At 63.6% G+C, this 16,283-nt stretch overlaps 1 protein-coding gene across 5 annotated transcripts in view; it reads right to left on the bottom strand.

Moving 5' to 3' along the window:
• Window positions 1–16,283, bottom strand: part of LOC123584436 (cell migration inducing hyaluronidase 1) — a 128,984-nt gene that overhangs the window by 18,804 nt on the left and 93,897 nt on the right. For all 5 annotated transcript variants that reach the window (XM_045452268.1, XM_045452266.1, XM_045452265.1 and 2 more), the window contains 6 exons: window positions 13,093–13,268; window positions 11,264–11,473; window positions 4,049–4,254; window positions 3,416–3,485; window positions 2,512–2,640; window positions 265–350 (listed from right to left, as the gene is read on the bottom strand). In XM_045452268.1, the coding sequence (XP_045308224.1) occupies window positions 265–350; window positions 2,512–2,640; window positions 3,416–3,485; window positions 4,049–4,254; window positions 11,264–11,473; window positions 13,093–13,268 (877 nt within the window). The remainder of the gene's footprint in view (window positions 1–264; window positions 351–2,511; window positions 2,641–3,415; window positions 3,486–4,048; window positions 4,255–11,263; window positions 11,474–13,092; window positions 13,269–16,283) is intronic.

Below are 16,283 nucleotides of genomic sequence, written 5' to 3'. Positions count from 1 at the left end.
GCTTTGCTGAGGGATCCGGGAACTTCTAGAGATTTCTGTTTCCCTTCGGCTGCTGTAGCATAAACCCTAATTCAGTCTTTGCCCCGCTCGGGCTTTCAGCACTGGACCCCCAGCAGCTAGCTCACGGTCCAGGACGTAGAAAGTGCTCAACAGACACTGATGAGAGGGTGAGCGAACGAACAGACGAACGAACGAATGAGTGGAGAGGACGGGGCTGGGTCAAGAGGGCAGCAGGGAGAGTGTGCGTCCCCACGGGTCGTCTACCTGGCAGAGATGATGGACAGGAAGGGCCGCTTGTCCTTGGCAGAGGCCTCCGTAGTTTTGACCCCGTTGTCAATGATCATGCCCGCCTGCGGGGGAGGAGACGGTCAGGGACGCATCCACAGCCACGGCAGGTGGCAGGCACCTCGTCACGCCACGCACACTCTTAAACCTTCCAGTAACGCCGGCTCTGCTCTCAGGACGCATTAGTGGAGGCAAGGGGTCTGCAGTAAGGGAGGGGAGGAGCCCATGCTTCTGCTCTGCTCAGGGCGAATCTGAGGTGTTCACGAAGGAACCAAGAGGTCTGGGGGCTAAGTGTCTTGTCCAGGGCCACGGAGCTAAGTCCGTGACCAGAAGTCACCTTGCTTTGGTTACAAGGCCAGGCCCAACGTCAGGGGCTACGCGAAATGTGCCTGGTGATTTAAAGGAAACACTGCACTTGAGACCCCGCCCCTGGGGCAGGGGACTGGACTCTCGGCCTCCCGGGAAGGCCCGAAGGCAGGTTCCCAGGTTCCCTTCTTGAGTAGCTGAGGCCACTCAGGCTAGAACATTCTTCAAGGAACTGACAGTGAGGCAGTGGTGGCGTGAGTAGAACACGAGGGGCTGGATCCCCGCTGCTCGCTCATGGGCCGTGACCTTCACCCTGCAAGCCTCAGCTGTGGCCTCCACAAGCCGGGCTACGAACACTTATTTCAGAGAATATGGCGGGAGGCTCGGTGCTGGCCCCGGTGGATGCCCCATACCAGGACCCTCGCTCACTGGGCACAGGGTCAGGGCTCACTGGAGGGGCACCGAGACTGGGGGCCCTCACCCACTGGTTACGGGGTCAGGCCTCACTCAGGGGCACCAAGACTGGGGACCCTTGCCCGCTGGGTGCAGGGTCAGCACTCACTGGAGGGGGCACTGTGCCCGGGGACCCTCGCCCACTGGGCTCAAAGTCAGGGTTCACTGGAGGGGCACTGTGCCTGGGGACCCTCGCCCGCTGGGCACAAAGTCAGGGCTCACTGGACGGGGCACTGTGCCCAGAGACCCTCATCCACTGGGCACAGGGTCAGGGCTCACTGGGGGCGGGTACCTCACCCTGCCACCTTCCCCAAGGCCCGCCCCTCCTCCTGTGCCCCTGAGTCCTTGCCTACGTCCTTGTAGGAAACCACTGTCCCTCACAGACGTCCCTGCTCTGACCTCTCCAGGCCCACCGCCCAGCTCAGGGGACGGCTTCTGGAGGACGAGGTCCTGACAAACGGCCCACACGTGCTGTGTCCTCTCGGCTGCCCACACGGCACCCCTGGCCGCTCCTGCGTGGCCCACGACAGCCTCAGAAACGCCCGCTCTGTCAGGGGGACACCAAGGACCGGCAACTCTTCCTTCTCAGCTCCCTGGGGTGTGCCCTCTGCCCGTGCCCCCCGCACCCCTGCGGGCCCCTCTCTGGCCCCACTGCCCGTGTAAGCACAAGCCAAGTGTGAGAAGGTTTCTCTTCTCACAGTCTTCTCCCCGGTTGACCTTCTTTTTTAAACCCTACCGTGTCCGTTCCCCGCCCCCCCAGGGGCCTCAGTTTCCTCATCTGCACTGTCAGGGACTGGACAGAAGATCCGGACACGGGGCTCTGTCCACGCACCGTGCCAGCGTCCCCAGCACCACCTGTGTCCCCAGGGCGGCTCCCCGGTCCCAGCCTGGCTCCCCAGCTGCGCGTCCCACGGCTCCGGTCTCCGTGCCGTCCTGGGTGGGCGTCCTCCACACCCTCGGGGCCCCGGCCCCTTCCTTGCGCCTAACTGGACAGCGTCTGGTCTCCCCCCTGCCCCCCGCACCCCCCGGGCTCTGTGTGGAAGGACCAGCCCGCTTCCTGGAGCAAAAGCCAAGGGGACGGAGGAGAGGTGCCTGTGCCACGTCTCCGTTCCTTCAGGAGCGCGTCCTGACTGCGTCTGGCGCCCAGGCCGGGCCAGCCTGTCACAGCCGGCACCGCGCCCGGCCACCAGGGGGGCGGCGGGCCCGCGCTCGGGTGTCCCCCTGCCGTCAGCCTGCGCGAAGGCGCATCCCGCTTCTCCTCCCGGCTCTGACCGGGGGCCGCGTCGTGTGGCAGGAGCAGCCACGGGACATTGTCGCTAAGAAGGCCGCTTTGTTTCCTTCCAGACCCGTGCCAGGAAGGCGGCTGGTGCCCGGCCGGTGCCCGGCGGCCGTCCGGCCCTGGCGATATGCGGGCCGGGGGAGGGGGACCGGCCGGAGGCGGGGGGCGCGCGGTCTGGAAGGACTTACGCGGTAGTTGGAGTGTGCTCGGTTATTGTGGAACCTTCCCAGCGGGATGTGCTCGGAGTAACCTGGCGAGTACGTTCCCACCGACGGGCCCGTCGGAACGTGGTGAAAAATGAACCAGAATCCGGTTTCCTGTGGGAGGAGGGCACGGGGGGGAGAGCCGCCGAAATCAGCCCAGCACACCCCTGGTCGGGGCCGCGGGCTGGTGCCAGCCCCCCACGGGCCCCCCGCCGCCCTCCCCCAAACACATCTCCGGGAGACGGTCCAAAGTCTGGCAGATGCATTTCGTGGGGCCCACCCGGGCTGTGCCAACCCTTCACAGGGTCCCGCTCGATCGGCCGTGGGCTCCAAGCGGCTGGATTGCAGAGTCCCCGTGGGGAACGTCCCGTGACGTGCTTGGCCCCTCTCATCTGGCAGCTGGGGAAGCCGAGGCCCAGAGACAGCACCTGGCCCGCTCGGGGTCCCCCGGACGGCGAGCCGCAGGGAGGAATGGCCGTGTAGACGGAGTGCCGCGTTTGGGTCCCACGCACGCCCCTGGGCACGGCAGCGCTCCCTGCCTCGGTTTCCCCACCCGCCACATGGAGGGTAATGGCGCCGGCCTCGGAGGGCTGACGCGAGAATTAAACTACTTCGGCTTGGAGCGCTGGTGTGCCAGGCACCGCCCAGGCTGCACCCGTCAGATCCCACGAGGAGTCATTTCGATAAAGCGCTTTGATCGCCAATGTGACGCAGCCACGGAGCCATCCGTCAAAAGCAAGTCCGTCCGCCGCCAGTCTGGTTTTTATGTCTCCGCCCCAGCGGAGCCGGAGCTGGGGCCCCGAACCCACACTCCGGGCTCATCCCCGGCCGCCGCCGCCTCCCAGCCCCCTCCTTCCCTTCTGCCCGGCCCGGGACCCCTTGCGCTCACCTCGGAGCCCGCGGCCGCACAGTTGATGAGGTTGTTGTTGGGGTTGGCCATCCAGAAGGTGGACACTGCGCTGTGGTGGGGGGGGGGGGGGGGGGGGACAGAGATCGCATGGGGTCACGTGACGGGCGGCCAGCTCCTGCACCCCTCGTCAGACACTCGAGGAATCCTTAATTTGCGACGAGACTCGGTTTTCTCGCTCGAATGCGGTACATCTAAGCGCCTCACGTGCTCAGAATTTCCGGCCCCGTGGGGCGGAGGCAGATCAGAGGTCACAAGGGCCCGGGAGAGGGGCCGTGACTAAGGGGGAGACCCCGCACCGGCGGGCGGATCACACGGGGACCCCCGTCTGCCGGTGCCCACGGCCACACGCCCTCTCACGGGAGCGCCGTGTGACGTCGGCAGGAGCCGGAGGACGAGAACAGAGGTTCTCTGATGGACGTGAGGCGAGCTGGGGAGGTACAGCACGCCCTGCCCTCTGCACCCCTGCACCCTCTGGCCGCGAGGCTGAAGGCACCAGGTGGTGAAGGGCTGGCAGGTGCAAGCTTCCCGGAAGCCCCAGGGTGCAGAGGCCAGAGGCCGCCTGGGGCGGGGCGGGAGGGGGGGTGCGTGTGGCCCGGAGACGAAGCCACTCACTTGCAGTCCTGCCGGGGCTTGGGGACGTAGCCCGGGTACGAGTCTTCCGTGATCGTCCTGCACATCTTGCTGTCCCGGTCGGAGGGGAGGAGGGTCCCAGACTTGACCAGGAGGCCCAGACAGTGGTCAAAGGTGTTGCGTTCCTCCGGCCCGTCCTCCGTGAAGAAGCAATGGCCCAGGGAGTTATAGCCCACCACGTCCTTGACCTGCAGGGGCGAAGACAGGAGGGGACACGTCGCCCAGCGTCCAGCTGCTCATCACGCACATGTGAGACGCCTTCAGCCGTACGGCCGGTCCCGCTAGGAGCAGGGGAGGCGTGGGGAGGGGGAGGGACGAACGGCGACTTCGAAGCCCCTTCCCGCTGGAGGTGTGGCGGCCGAGGCTCCGCGGGGCGGGAGGGGACAGGGTGTCAGAAGTGCGTCCAGGAGGAGGCAGGGACAGGTCACGTGAGCCCGCCCTGGCGAGAACGCGGCGGGCCCCTGGCCCACAAGGACGGCAGGCGAGGTCCGGCACAGGAAGGTAGGGGGAGCGTCCCCGGGAGGCAGCACGAGAGCCAGCCCAGGCGGTGCCCTCACCCGGGGGCCCGAGCCAGCCTCACAGCCCGGGAGGCACAGCCCGCGACATCTGCAGACTCGAGGGCCAAGAACCAGAAAAGTGTGCAAACCCCAGCTCGTCACAACCCATCTTGGAATCCCGGAGTCAGCGGGGGGCGAGGGGCGCAGGGGGGAGGAGGAGCGGGAAGGCCGTTCTCAGGCCCCGAGAGAGCCGGGATGGTCCCAGGGCATCTGTCACACAGGCCTCCGGCGCCCGGTCCCCTTGCCCGCCGCAGATGAGCCATTCCAGCTCTGCCATCTCGGAGGCCCCTTCTGGGCCTGAACCCCGCTAACGTATCAGTCTCGGAACCAAGAGATCCCCAGGTCGGCCTGAGCCCCAGCTCCCTGCCCAGCGCCAGTCGCTCACAAGCATCTCTGGCAGACGGGCTCTGTGCTCCCCCTCGAATGCCCCAGAGACGGGACGCTCACCACCTCACGAGGCAGCCTGTCCACGGTGGGACCCCCAGGACGGCGAGAAGCACCTCGTTCATCTTAACCGAGACCTGCTGTCCTCACCCCCACCCTGGGGCCTGACCGCCCAGTGGCGTCACCCGACGAGGACGCTCCTGCCTCCCTAGGACCGTTCCACTCACACCTGTTAAGTACCCACCGCCAGGCCCGGCCCGGAACATCGACACCCCGTCCAGACACAGCTCCCCCCGCAGTACTGGGCACAGTTCGAGGGGCCGGCCCGTACTTGGTCAGATGTTTAGCGGCAACCCTGGCTTCTGCCCCCGATGCCGACAGCACCTCCTCAGAGTGACAACAGGGGCGGGTGGGCGGCCCGGTCGGTTGAGCCTCCGACTTCGGCTCGGGTCACAACCTCTCAGTCTGTGGGTTCGAGCCCCGTGTCGGGCTCTGTGCTGACAGCGCAGAGCCTGGAGCCTGTTTTGGATTCTGTGTCTCCCTCTCTCTCTGCCTCTCCCCTGCTCACACTCTGTCTCTGTCTCTCAAAAATAAATAAACATTAACAAAATTTTTTTTTAAATGTCTCCAGGCTTATTGCCAATATTGCACTGGTGTGTGTGTGTGTGTGTGTGTGTGTGTGTGACAAAACTGGCCTGACTGGGATGCACAGATCGAGGCTAAATACCCCAACTCCCTCCCAAGTCGTTGACAAAGCTGCCTATTCCCATTTTTAGGCAACCACGCTCTGGAAGCATCCGGAACGGGGACCCTTTGTGTCCTTTTAATCTTGCTGAAACCTCGCACGATTCTATGATCATTGTTTTCGGTTCTTCGCTTTGTTGTGTTTTTAGAGGTAGGGAAAGTGAGGCTCTGGGAAGTCAAGTGATTTGCCCAAGGTCACAAGACCCACGTGCTCAAGGTCAGGGCTGGAACCCCAGTTTTCTAATTGTGTCCATTCACCCCGAAGGGGAGGATCCGCCCTGTTCCAGGCGAGCTCTGTTCCCTCAAGCGTCCGTCCCTAAACTCTGGCCACTGGCAAGGGCGTGATCTTGAATCCTATTTGGTCCCTCAATGAGCGTTTTGTAAACACCAAAGTCATCCAGTGGGACTGCTTCCTCTCCTCCCAGTGAGCTCTGAAAGCGTGTTATAAATAGCCTGGAAAGACAAGGACGGGAGGAAGAGGCAAGGAGCTGGGAGGCATCTCAGAGCAAGTTCCGGGCCTCAACTTGGCAAGGAGGGCAAGGATGCCCAGGGAAGGGGTGGGGGTGGGGCGCCTCCCAGGGGCTCATGAACCTCGGGCTGGAGCCCCGCTTGCATCCAGGCCTCCTGCCTCCCACCCGAGGCTCTTCCAAAATCGTAAGCCCCTGCCTGCCCCACCGTCTGATCACACCTTGCATGGCCCTTCTCTGAAGGAAGTGAATGGTGGATCGGGGACATTCTAATCCTGACCAGCGCCCCAGGGAGAAGTCCCTCCAAGCCCCTTGAGGTGCACCACGGAGAGAAGAGTCCCCATCGAAAGGAGGAACAAGGACTATTTTTTGGGTGTCAGATATCTTACAGACAGTATCTCACTTAATTCTTATGACAACATTATTCCCTCTCACCCAATGACACTGAGGCAGAGAGTTGCCCAAAGCCACTTTCCCTTCAGGGACAGAACTGAGACCCGATTCTCCATCTGCCTGATCCTATAACCTGTGTGCTAAGCAGCTGTCTGCACGCCAAGCAGAAAAAACCCCCCTCATCCCGTGTCGCATTTCTTTCTCCTTATCGGGGTGGCAGGGGGAGGGCGGTGAGGGTGGTGTGGGTGGTCCAGGCGACAGCACGGGAAGGGGGAAGCAGGTGCTGGGTGGGGAGTAGAAGGCACAAGTTTCCGCCACGGATTCGCTGTGCCCAGCTCGGAACACGTCGGAACACGAAGCCGGGAAGGAGGCAGAGCCCCGTCGCCCTCCGTCCGCCTCGCCAGGAAAGGACCGAGGCCCGGAGCGGGAGGCAAGGACAGCGGCCGTGGCCCGTTTCCGGTTGCTTCCTGCGCCGACCGGTGGGTGGGGTGGCCCTCCCTCGTCCCCGACCCGTCAGCAGAAGCCTCGGCCAGGAAACTCGTGGGGGAAGCAAGCAGGGGTTCCTCACGTGGGCTCAGGTGCCCCCAAGTTCAAGAAGCGACTGAGACAATGAACTCGAGAAACCGGGGAGAGGGGAAACCAGGAGACACGCACGCTCGCCCGTGAGTCCCAGAGCTGAGGTGGGGACACAGGGCAGGGGGCTCGTGCCAGGGGCGTCCAGGGGTGCCCCGGCCATCGGCAGAGGGACACGGGATGGCGTGTCCCTAAGGCTGGAGGGCTTGGGGGGGCGGCACGGGGTACGGCCAGCAGACCCAAGCCGGGGGCGTCCCGGCTGCTCCTGGAGGCATTTACACCAACGACGACACATTGCGAGCAGGGGACGAGGTGGGGAAGCGGGGAAGGACACGTTTTCTTCCCCACCCCCACTCTTCGCCCCAAAAACAGGGGAGTCGGGGGCCGGGGGGGGACAAACAGAATCCATATGGGCGTCTTTTCTACCTTCCTCAAAACTATTGGAAGACATTCATTGTTTCCACGAAGGAAAGGTGGGGGGTCCCCCGTGTCCTGCCCCGGAGCTCAGAAACACACACGAGGATGCGGTGGGAGCCCCCCGCAGGCCCCCCGGTGCCCCGCGTGCGGACACCTTGCAGGACAGCCTTCCCCTGAGCACCGGCCTCGCCCACACGGTAAACGGCTCACGCCGAGACGAAGCGAGCGGACGTAAAATGCCGACGGAGAGGGTCCGGCCGCCTTCCGACGACCACGCGGGGCGGCTCCCAAACCCCAGCCCCCCTCCGGGGGGAGGAACGGGAAGGGCTCAGGGAGTCACAGGCCTGCGCTTCGTCCGGGCTTGAGCCACGGCGATTCGGTTTCACCGTGGAAGGGCCACACGGGTCCGTGGCTCCGGATGGCACCCGGGGGGCTGATGGCTGCTGCCTCCCAGTCTGGTGGCCGGCGTCCCCGGGCGGCAGACGGAAGGACGGCCGCGGGGCAGGACCGCAGGGCCTCCTGCCTCCGAGGGGCTGTCCGCGGCTCTGGCTCCAGAAAGCCTTCTCTGCCGCGGGGGCAGCTCCCCGCCTGCATTCCTGCTCGGCCGTGCCGAGGCCTCCGCCCCCCTCACCGCTGCTGGCCCTGCGTCCCCCACCACTGCCTGTTTCGGCCGAGACCCGGGCTCCAGGCTCTCGGAAGCCTACCGTGACCAAGACGGCCACATCCTCTCATTCTTGTCGTCTTTTTAAAAAAATTGTTGGTGTTGATGTATGTATTTTTTGAGAGAGAGAGAGAGAGAGAGAGATAGCGAGCAGGGGAGGGGCAGGGAGAGAGGGAGAGAGAGAGAGAGTCCCAAGCAGGCCCCGCGCTGTCAGCACAGAGCCTGAACTCATGAGCCGTGAGATGGTGACCTGAGCCAAAACCGAGGGTCCGACGCGTCACTGAGCCACCAGGTAACCCCCTTCGTTCTTATTTTCTAAGTGAGAAACCACGACAGGTGTTTGTCGGGCCCTGCACAGCCGCACGTCCACGCTACATGGCGTGTGCGTGTGAAATGTCCACACTCCGCGTGTGCGTGTGACTGCCCCGAGCTTGAGAACAGCTTCCACTCAGCCCAGATCTGTAGTTACAGGGCCTCTGGGAATCTCAGTACCTTCCTCTCCAGGAACGGGAAGCAGGGGTGAATTTAAGCTGAATTTAAGGACGAAACTTCAGAACAAAGGCTCCAATCAAGCAAAGGGCCTCACACTCGGGCCTGTTACCCTTCTTAACTAATTCTGTGCCGTCCCGGTTCCCACAGCTTCTGAGCTCAGTCACCACCCGCGAGGGACCGTCTCCGACTGCCCGCGTGGGGTCCGGTCGGCAAACCGCGCGGGCGGACGGCACGGACCAGACGCTGCTCCGGGGCCGAGTGTGTGCCCCGCGCCCCGCGCCCTTACAACCACCGCGTGGGACGGGTCCTGCCCGCCTCCCCGTTTTCCAGAGCAGGAAACAGAGGCACGGAGAGGTACGGTGACCGGCCCAGGCCGCACGACTCGCAAGTGGCAGGAGCCGATGAAAACCCAGAGCCCGAGCTTGTCCGGTGCCTCGCGCTGCCTCCCTGACGGTTTCCCCTTGTGAATCCTACTGTCTTTCTGCTTCAGCCAGAAGACGCCCCCCTTCCCTCTTCCTCGAGCCGGAAAAAAGTTCACGTTCAGCACAACCCCTCCCCTCCCGCCGGGGAGGATCAGCCCCGGCCCCCGGTCAGCTTCCACGGGAGCCCCGGCCCGGGGGGTCCCCTGTGGCACCCGTGCCTGTGTTTGCTGCGACTTCCCTACCCGGCTGAGGAGGGAACGGGGTGCCACGGCTCATACCCTGGGGACCCAGCCCTAGAACCCGCGGCTTCCAGACCAGGCCCCGTGGCCCATGCCGTCCCCCCGTTTCTCAGCGGGTTTTCAAATCCGAGCACTTGAGGCAGCAGGCACCGCTCAGAACATAGGAGCGCACCGAGCAGACTGGCAGCGGCTCCACCAGCAGCACGCTGACGGCCTCACCCCTCCCCTGCCCGGCCTGGAGGTCCATCACGTCCGGCTTCGAGCAGGGCTGCAAACTCAGGTGGCTTTGGTGGCCAACGGGCCATGGGTCGAGTGGCACCGGCCTGGGGCGTTTGCTGTAATGTGCTAGGGAGTGGGGGACACAGGGGAGCCCTCGGATGCAGGCCCGGCTTCGCTGTGGCCCTGCCCCAGGCCCTTGTGCCGTGCTGAGTGTGGGTCCCACCTGCCTACCCAGACCACTTTTCTTTTTTTTTTTTTCTCTTTTCAAATGCAACTGCTTTTTGAAACTAAAAATTTTTGAACGTTTTATTTTTGGAGAGAGAAACAAAAGCATGCAGGGGAGGGGCAGAGAGAAAGAGAGAGAGGGGGAGGGAGACACAGAATCCGAAGCAGGCTCCAGGCTCTGAGCCATCAGCACAGAGCCCGATGCGGGGCTCGAACCCACGGACCGCGAGACCACGACCCGAGCCGACGTCGGACACTTAACCGACCCAGCCACGCAGGCGCCCCTCAAGACCACTTTTCAAGAGAAGCCAAGAATCCAGATTTCTATGTGAAACCTCTTAATTTTTAAATGATGGAAACTAATCCCAATGTTTCTTTAAACACTATTTAAGCCAAACAAAACACAATCTGGATTCAGCTTGCAGAATGCCAGCTTGTAACGTCCGGGTCTTAGAATTTCTAGAGGATATAAGTTGAGTTGTTTATCTTTTCTTTCTTTTCTTTCTTTCTTTCTTTTTTTCTTTCTTTCTCTTTTCTTTCTTCCTTCTCTTTCTTCCTTCCTTTCCTTCCTTCTCTTCCTCCCTTCCTTTTTCTTTTTTCTTTTTTCTCTTCCTTCCTTCCTTCCTTCCTTCCTTCCTTCCTTCCTTCCTTCCTTCCTTCCTTCCTTCCTTCCTTTCTTTCTCTTGTTTTTTTGAGAAGCACAGGGAGAGAGAATCCCAAGCAGGCTCCACACTCAGCACAGAGCCTGACTGGGGGCTCGACCCCACAAACCGTTAGACCGTGACTTGAACAAAATGAAGAGTCCGATTTTGACTGAGCCGAGCCCCCCCCCCGCCCCAGCACCCCCCAAGTGTAGTTCATTTAAAGAAGAACAACTTAGAGTAAAAATCGGCTGTGCAAATCGGGACAAGCCTGATGCACACTCTGCTCACAAAGCCGTGCCTCCTGGCGGAGCTCACACTGAAGGACACCCGGTGCCACAGGGGAAAGGTCTGTTGCAGCCGCCACAAGCGTGGGGGGCAGAGGCCACAGCGTGGAGTCTTGGCATGACCCCCTTGCCGGCCCTGGCAGACCCGTCGTGCCGCGGAAAGGTCCTCGGATGGCCCGCCGCTCTGACGCGGCACCGAGGGGCCGGGATTCCCCGCGACCACTGCCAACTCGCCCCCCCTGCAGCCCGGCGCCCTTTGGCAAAGGCACAGCTCTGTTCCCTCTTTCCTTTTTGGCCGGAGACCTGCTCTCAACTGGCACCATGCTCAACTCTGAGCCAAGGATGGTTCAATCCCCAGGGGCCCCAGGAGAAACGACCAGATCCGGACGTCCCTCCAGTGCCGAGGGCCCGGGGGAAGGGGACTCGAGAGCGGGGAGGGGACGGACCCTCCTCTTCCCCGGGAAGGAGGTACTTACCAGCAGGCCGTTGGAGCCGTGCACGGTGACGCAGCGCGAGAACGTGTGGTGGATGGAGAGCTCCCGGACGTAGGTGGGCGGGTCGTAGCCTCCCCGTCCGTCCACGTCGCCCGCCAGGTGGAAGTGAATGGGGTACTGCCCCACCAGCTGCTGCCCCATGTGCTTCAGCTCTACGCCCTCCAGGTGGGCCGCCTTAAAGCCCAGCGCGAACTGGAAGAGGGGAGCCGAGGGTCGGAACGGTCTGGGAGGCGCCCCCGGCTCCACGTTCCGGACACGCAAAGGGCCGGGCCAACCCCTGCCTCGGCCACGAAGCAAATCAAAGATCCGATCTGCAAATGGCCCTTCTCATCTCCCGGGGGGTCGAGGCTCCACGAGGAACACGGGGATATTACCAGGCAGTGAACTTCCCCGGGGCGGGGACCCGGGTGAGAGTGCTTCCATCCCCGCCCCCACTCCTAGGTCCCTGAGGGTCACGAGGAAGGGGGATCCCCGAGATAACCGGGGGCGGGGGGAGGCTGGCATGAGCCCTCCCCTCGCCAGGAGGATGGGAATCCGGGCTAGGGCGGGCCACGGGGCAGAAGGAGCCTGTGGCCTGGCCCACGGTCTCCAGATGAGCGGAAGGGGACGCTGAGCCCAAGTCCCCACCAGCCCGTGACTCCGGGAGCGTGTGCGGGGCTCGGGGTGCCCCACAGGCTGGCTACACCGTGCATGTCCGCGAAAGCACGCTCCAGAAACGCCTCCTGTCAACAGTGGGGCTCAGCCCTCTGCCACTGGAGTGGGGTGACCTTCAGGACTCGCCAACCACTGTCCCCCAGGCAGGCGTCACCCACAACGCGGCTCTGGTAGGGCCGCCCTGGAGGGCTCTGTTGGCAATGCCTCCGAGGTCTGGTTTGGGCCACGTGGCAGGGAGCTGGAAACAGTTCTCGGCTGAGGACGTTCCCGCAACCCCTGCCCCCTTCCTCCCCGGAACCCGACGGGGGCATAGGTGCACCTGCTTCTGGAGGTTTACCGTGACCTCGCGTTGAACAAGCAGGGCCCGGGGACGCCGGGAGCCCCTGGGGGAACACGTGGCTTCACAGCATGACGCTGCCACGTTGGAGCCGGTGGGGCTCCGGTGGTGAGGTCTGGAAGCTTCCCTCTGGCGCGCAGCGGGGTCACCGAAAAACCTTATCCCGATGACACGCGATCGTCGCTTCGCGAAGCTCTAAGGCAGCCATGTTCTACCAGCTTTGACCCTAAGTCACTGAAAGCAGCGGCCACACACGGAGCTTCTGGGCGTCCAACGGTACCCAAGGTGCCGGGTAAGGGCACCTTACACAGGGATGCCGACGAACGTCCTCTTTGGGCTCAACGCTAGGCAAGCACGAGCTCCGAGAACCGACAGCCGTTTCGACTTACTGCCGGGGGAGGACGCGGCAGCCGGGATCTCCGTCTCTGCCCGGAATGCTCGCGGGCGAGCTTCGCGCCAGACCCTGAACTTCCCCCCCGCCCCCTTCTTGCTGTTTGATCTGAACTTGCATGGATCTGTGGTAAGTGGGGCTGTGTGAGCCAAATGCCCGTTCTTCCGGGGAGCCCTTGGGGTGGGGGGGACACCGAAGAAAGAGAACGAGCACAGTGGCTGAGGGTCGCAAGCCGTGAAGGCAGGGAGCGCGGTGTGCCGTGTGACTGGGGGGCGGACTCATCTGTCTTGTGGCCGAGTGTCGACGGCTGGGACAGCACAGCTCTGGTCTGTCCCGCCCTGGTCCTGCCTTCTGCTCCCCGGCCCGGCCCGGCCAGGGTCCCGGCCAGGCTGGCATCGTGCGAATCCTCCCGGCCGCGAGGACCCTTACCTTGATGTGGCCCCCGAAGGTATCGAAGTCAAAGAAGCTGCAGATGTGGTTGCTGTAGGGGTAACACCTGTCCTCCATCTCCCCCATCACCACGATGTTCCGGCTCAGGAGCCCGACCTCCGCCCGCATGTCCACACCGTCGATCTCCTCCCCGATGTGCAGGTACAGGGGCTTCCCTAGGGCGGAGAGGGCGGGGCGGGGATCAGAGGCCGGTGCTCCAGGCCCCACGGCTGCCACTTGTGTATCACCACGCCCCGTGTGCTCGGAGGTCCCCGTGGTCCCCCAACCCGGTCCCATTTTATGGAAGAACGAAGGCCACGCAGAGATGGCATTCGTCTCCCGGCATCGGTCCCTCCTGGGGTCTGTGGGTTGTAGCTCCCCATGTGCTCCCCGGGAGACCCACGTGTCCCAGCCCCCCTGAGGGCGGCTGTCATACCAGCACCCCTGCCCCGCTCTGGCTCCACCCCCAGCCCTGGAATGTGGGTGTGTCCTAGCCGGCCCAGAAGGAAGGAAGGAAGGAAGGAAGGAAGGACACGTACTCTCTCCCCTGTATGCCGACCCCAGCCCCACCCCTCCCACAGTCTCAGGGGCCTGGATTCCAGTAACTTCTTCTCTTGCCTCGTGTGGGTGCCTTAGGTTCTGTCTCCAAACTCATCCAGGCCTCCTATCCTTAAAAATACTATCAAAACACCTCTCTGCACCACTCAGATGCCCCTGTAGCTAGGGTCGGTCCCCTCATGCCGCCGTGAGTCCCTGGGCGAGGGTGCCAGCTCCCAGCACCACTCCACTGGTCCAGTCCGACTCACTTACTCCCCTCCAGCCTCCTCCTCCTCCTGCCCCCCCGGGGGTGGGGCAGGTGCACCCCAGGAAGGTGCGGGGCGACAGGACCCCGGAACCTTGGAACTGTCTTCCGGCCCCAAATCTGCCCCCACCCAGTCCCAGATTCTTCCGTGGAATAAAGACATCTTGGCCTGCCTCTAAACGTGGCTCGTCACTGGGACGGCTGACCCGGCCAGCAGGTGTCTCCTCCATTCGGGGACACGGTTACAGAGCACGACCTCTCGTGGGGATTCCCGGCCCGCACCGCAGGGCACACGCCGTCCCTGCGGCCCCGGCTCGAGCGACGGGCACACATATCAGCCCACGACACGGCTGACCCCCGCGCGCAAAGGCTGGGGCTGTGATGGATCCGACTTCGGCTCGGGTCGTGACCTCACGGTTCGTGGGGTCGAGCCCCGTTTGGGGCTCTGTGCTGACCGGAAGCCTCTCCTTCGTCCCTGGCTGGTCCGGTCTCCTGCCGGTCGGCCCCGTGACCTTCACAAGCATGCCGGGGGCGGGGCCTTCCGGGCAGGTGGCGGGGAAGAGTCTCCTGCGCAAAGAGCTTTGCGTGGGGTTCTGGGTGACCCGCCGGGGGCGCTGGGCAGGAAGCTGCTCCCGGCCAGCGAGGAAGGGGCCTCCCGTGCCCGCCAGCTTTAAACGCCCGAAGGCCGGCGGCCGCTACAAGAATTGATGACAAGGCCCCTGGTCTGCCTGGCTCGTGCCTCTGAGCACGCTGCACGCGGACCTTCTTTTCTTTACCAGCGGCCACCCCCCGTGGGCAGCTTCGCCAGCAGCACCCGCGGCAGCTTCACGGGCCCCCTCCACCCAGCGAGGCCACACCTCGGCCTGTCCCCGGAGGACAGAAGGAAGGCTGGCCGGCCGGGGCACTGGAGGCGGCTCAGAGGCGCCCGGGAACCGGCCCACACGAGTGCCCGCCCGACGGGCCGGGTCCCGGGAGGCACGGCGTGGCACTCGCTTCCCGGGGCGGAACGCGCGACGGGAGAGGTCGAAGGGAGCGTGCAGGCTGGGTCCTGCCAGCCAGCCACGGGGACTCCGTGCTTCCCGATCCCGCCCCGACGGCTCCTTCTCTGCCCAGCCCTCCCACCAGCCTCCACACGCGCCTTCGCTCCCCGGGGTTCCCGCCATGCCGGCCGGGCCAGGACACCAGGCCTCCCCCTGCAGACACACATCCCCGGACGCCCAGCCACCCCTCACAGCGTGTGCATTTGGGGGCCCCGTGTCCCCCTCAACTACGGGCGGGGACCAGTGGAACCCGTGTGTGCTGCCCAGGGGCGTCCGCTCTGGTGGGGACTCAGAGGGCCTCCCCAGGGATCCGCCCTCCTCTCCAACACGGCTGGTGGCGATGCAGCCAGGCTGCCCGTGTCAGATGGGGACTCAGGTGATAGCTGTGAGTCCCCGAGCACAGCACTTTCGCTCCCGGGACCTCGGGCCCTCCTTCCAGAAGATACGAACCGCACGCGTCTCAAAGGTAACCGTGCTTGTTAAGTGAGTTAATCCATGGAATGAGCTCAACACAGTGCCTGGCACGTGGCAGGGGCTGGTGTGGCCCAAGTGGCACGTGTGGCTGTGGCCCACGTCATCCTCAGGACTGGAGTCTGGGGCTCCCGCCACTGCCTCACCTCCAGGTGGAGCATTTTTGTTTGTTCCACGGCAGGGGTGGGGTGGGACGCAGGGTGAGGGAACAGCCTCGAGGGATGCGGAGGGACTGTGTCTTTCCAACACCTGCAGCGGGGGCCAGGGGGGCACAGGGCAGGAACGCTTCACTTCGGCTGCCCCTTCTGCACCGTGGGCCCTTTACAGGACCTGTCAGGACCTTTAAAGAATCCATCAGGACCTTTGCAGGACGTGTCAGGACCTTTACAGGACCCATCAGGACCTTTCTGGAACCTGTCAGGACCTTTACAGAGCCCATCAGGACCTTTACAGGACCTGTCAGGACCTTTACAGAGCTCATCAGGACCTTTACAAGACCTTTACAGAACCCATCAGGACCTTTACAGGACCCATCAGGACCTTTGTGGAACCTGTCAGGACCTTTACAGAGCCCATCAGGACCTTTGTGGAACCTGTCAGGACCTTTACAGAGCCCATCAGGACCTTTACAGGACCCGTCAGGACCTTTGTGGAACCCATCAAGGCCTTTACAGAACCACACAGCCAGTTTATCTGTCCTGCTGCTGTGTTCACAGGCCACTCCCAGGCCCTGCTTCCCCCCCCCCCCCCCCCCCCCGTCCTGTCTGCAGACCCTCCCACCCAGCCTCACCCCTCCTTTGCTCCTCCCACCGCTGATGTGTGAGGGCCAACCAGAGAAAGCAGATATGGCTGAGCCAGATTGTCCCAAATAACCCAGG

The sequence above is a fragment of the Leopardus geoffroyi genome, chromosome B3 (genome assembly GCF_018350155.1).
Source record: "Leopardus geoffroyi isolate Oge1 chromosome B3, O.geoffroyi_Oge1_pat1.0, whole genome shotgun sequence".
Lineage (NCBI taxonomy): Eukaryota > Metazoa > Chordata > Mammalia > Carnivora > Felidae > Leopardus > Leopardus geoffroyi.
This window is presented reverse-complemented; position numbering and strand designations above follow the sequence as displayed.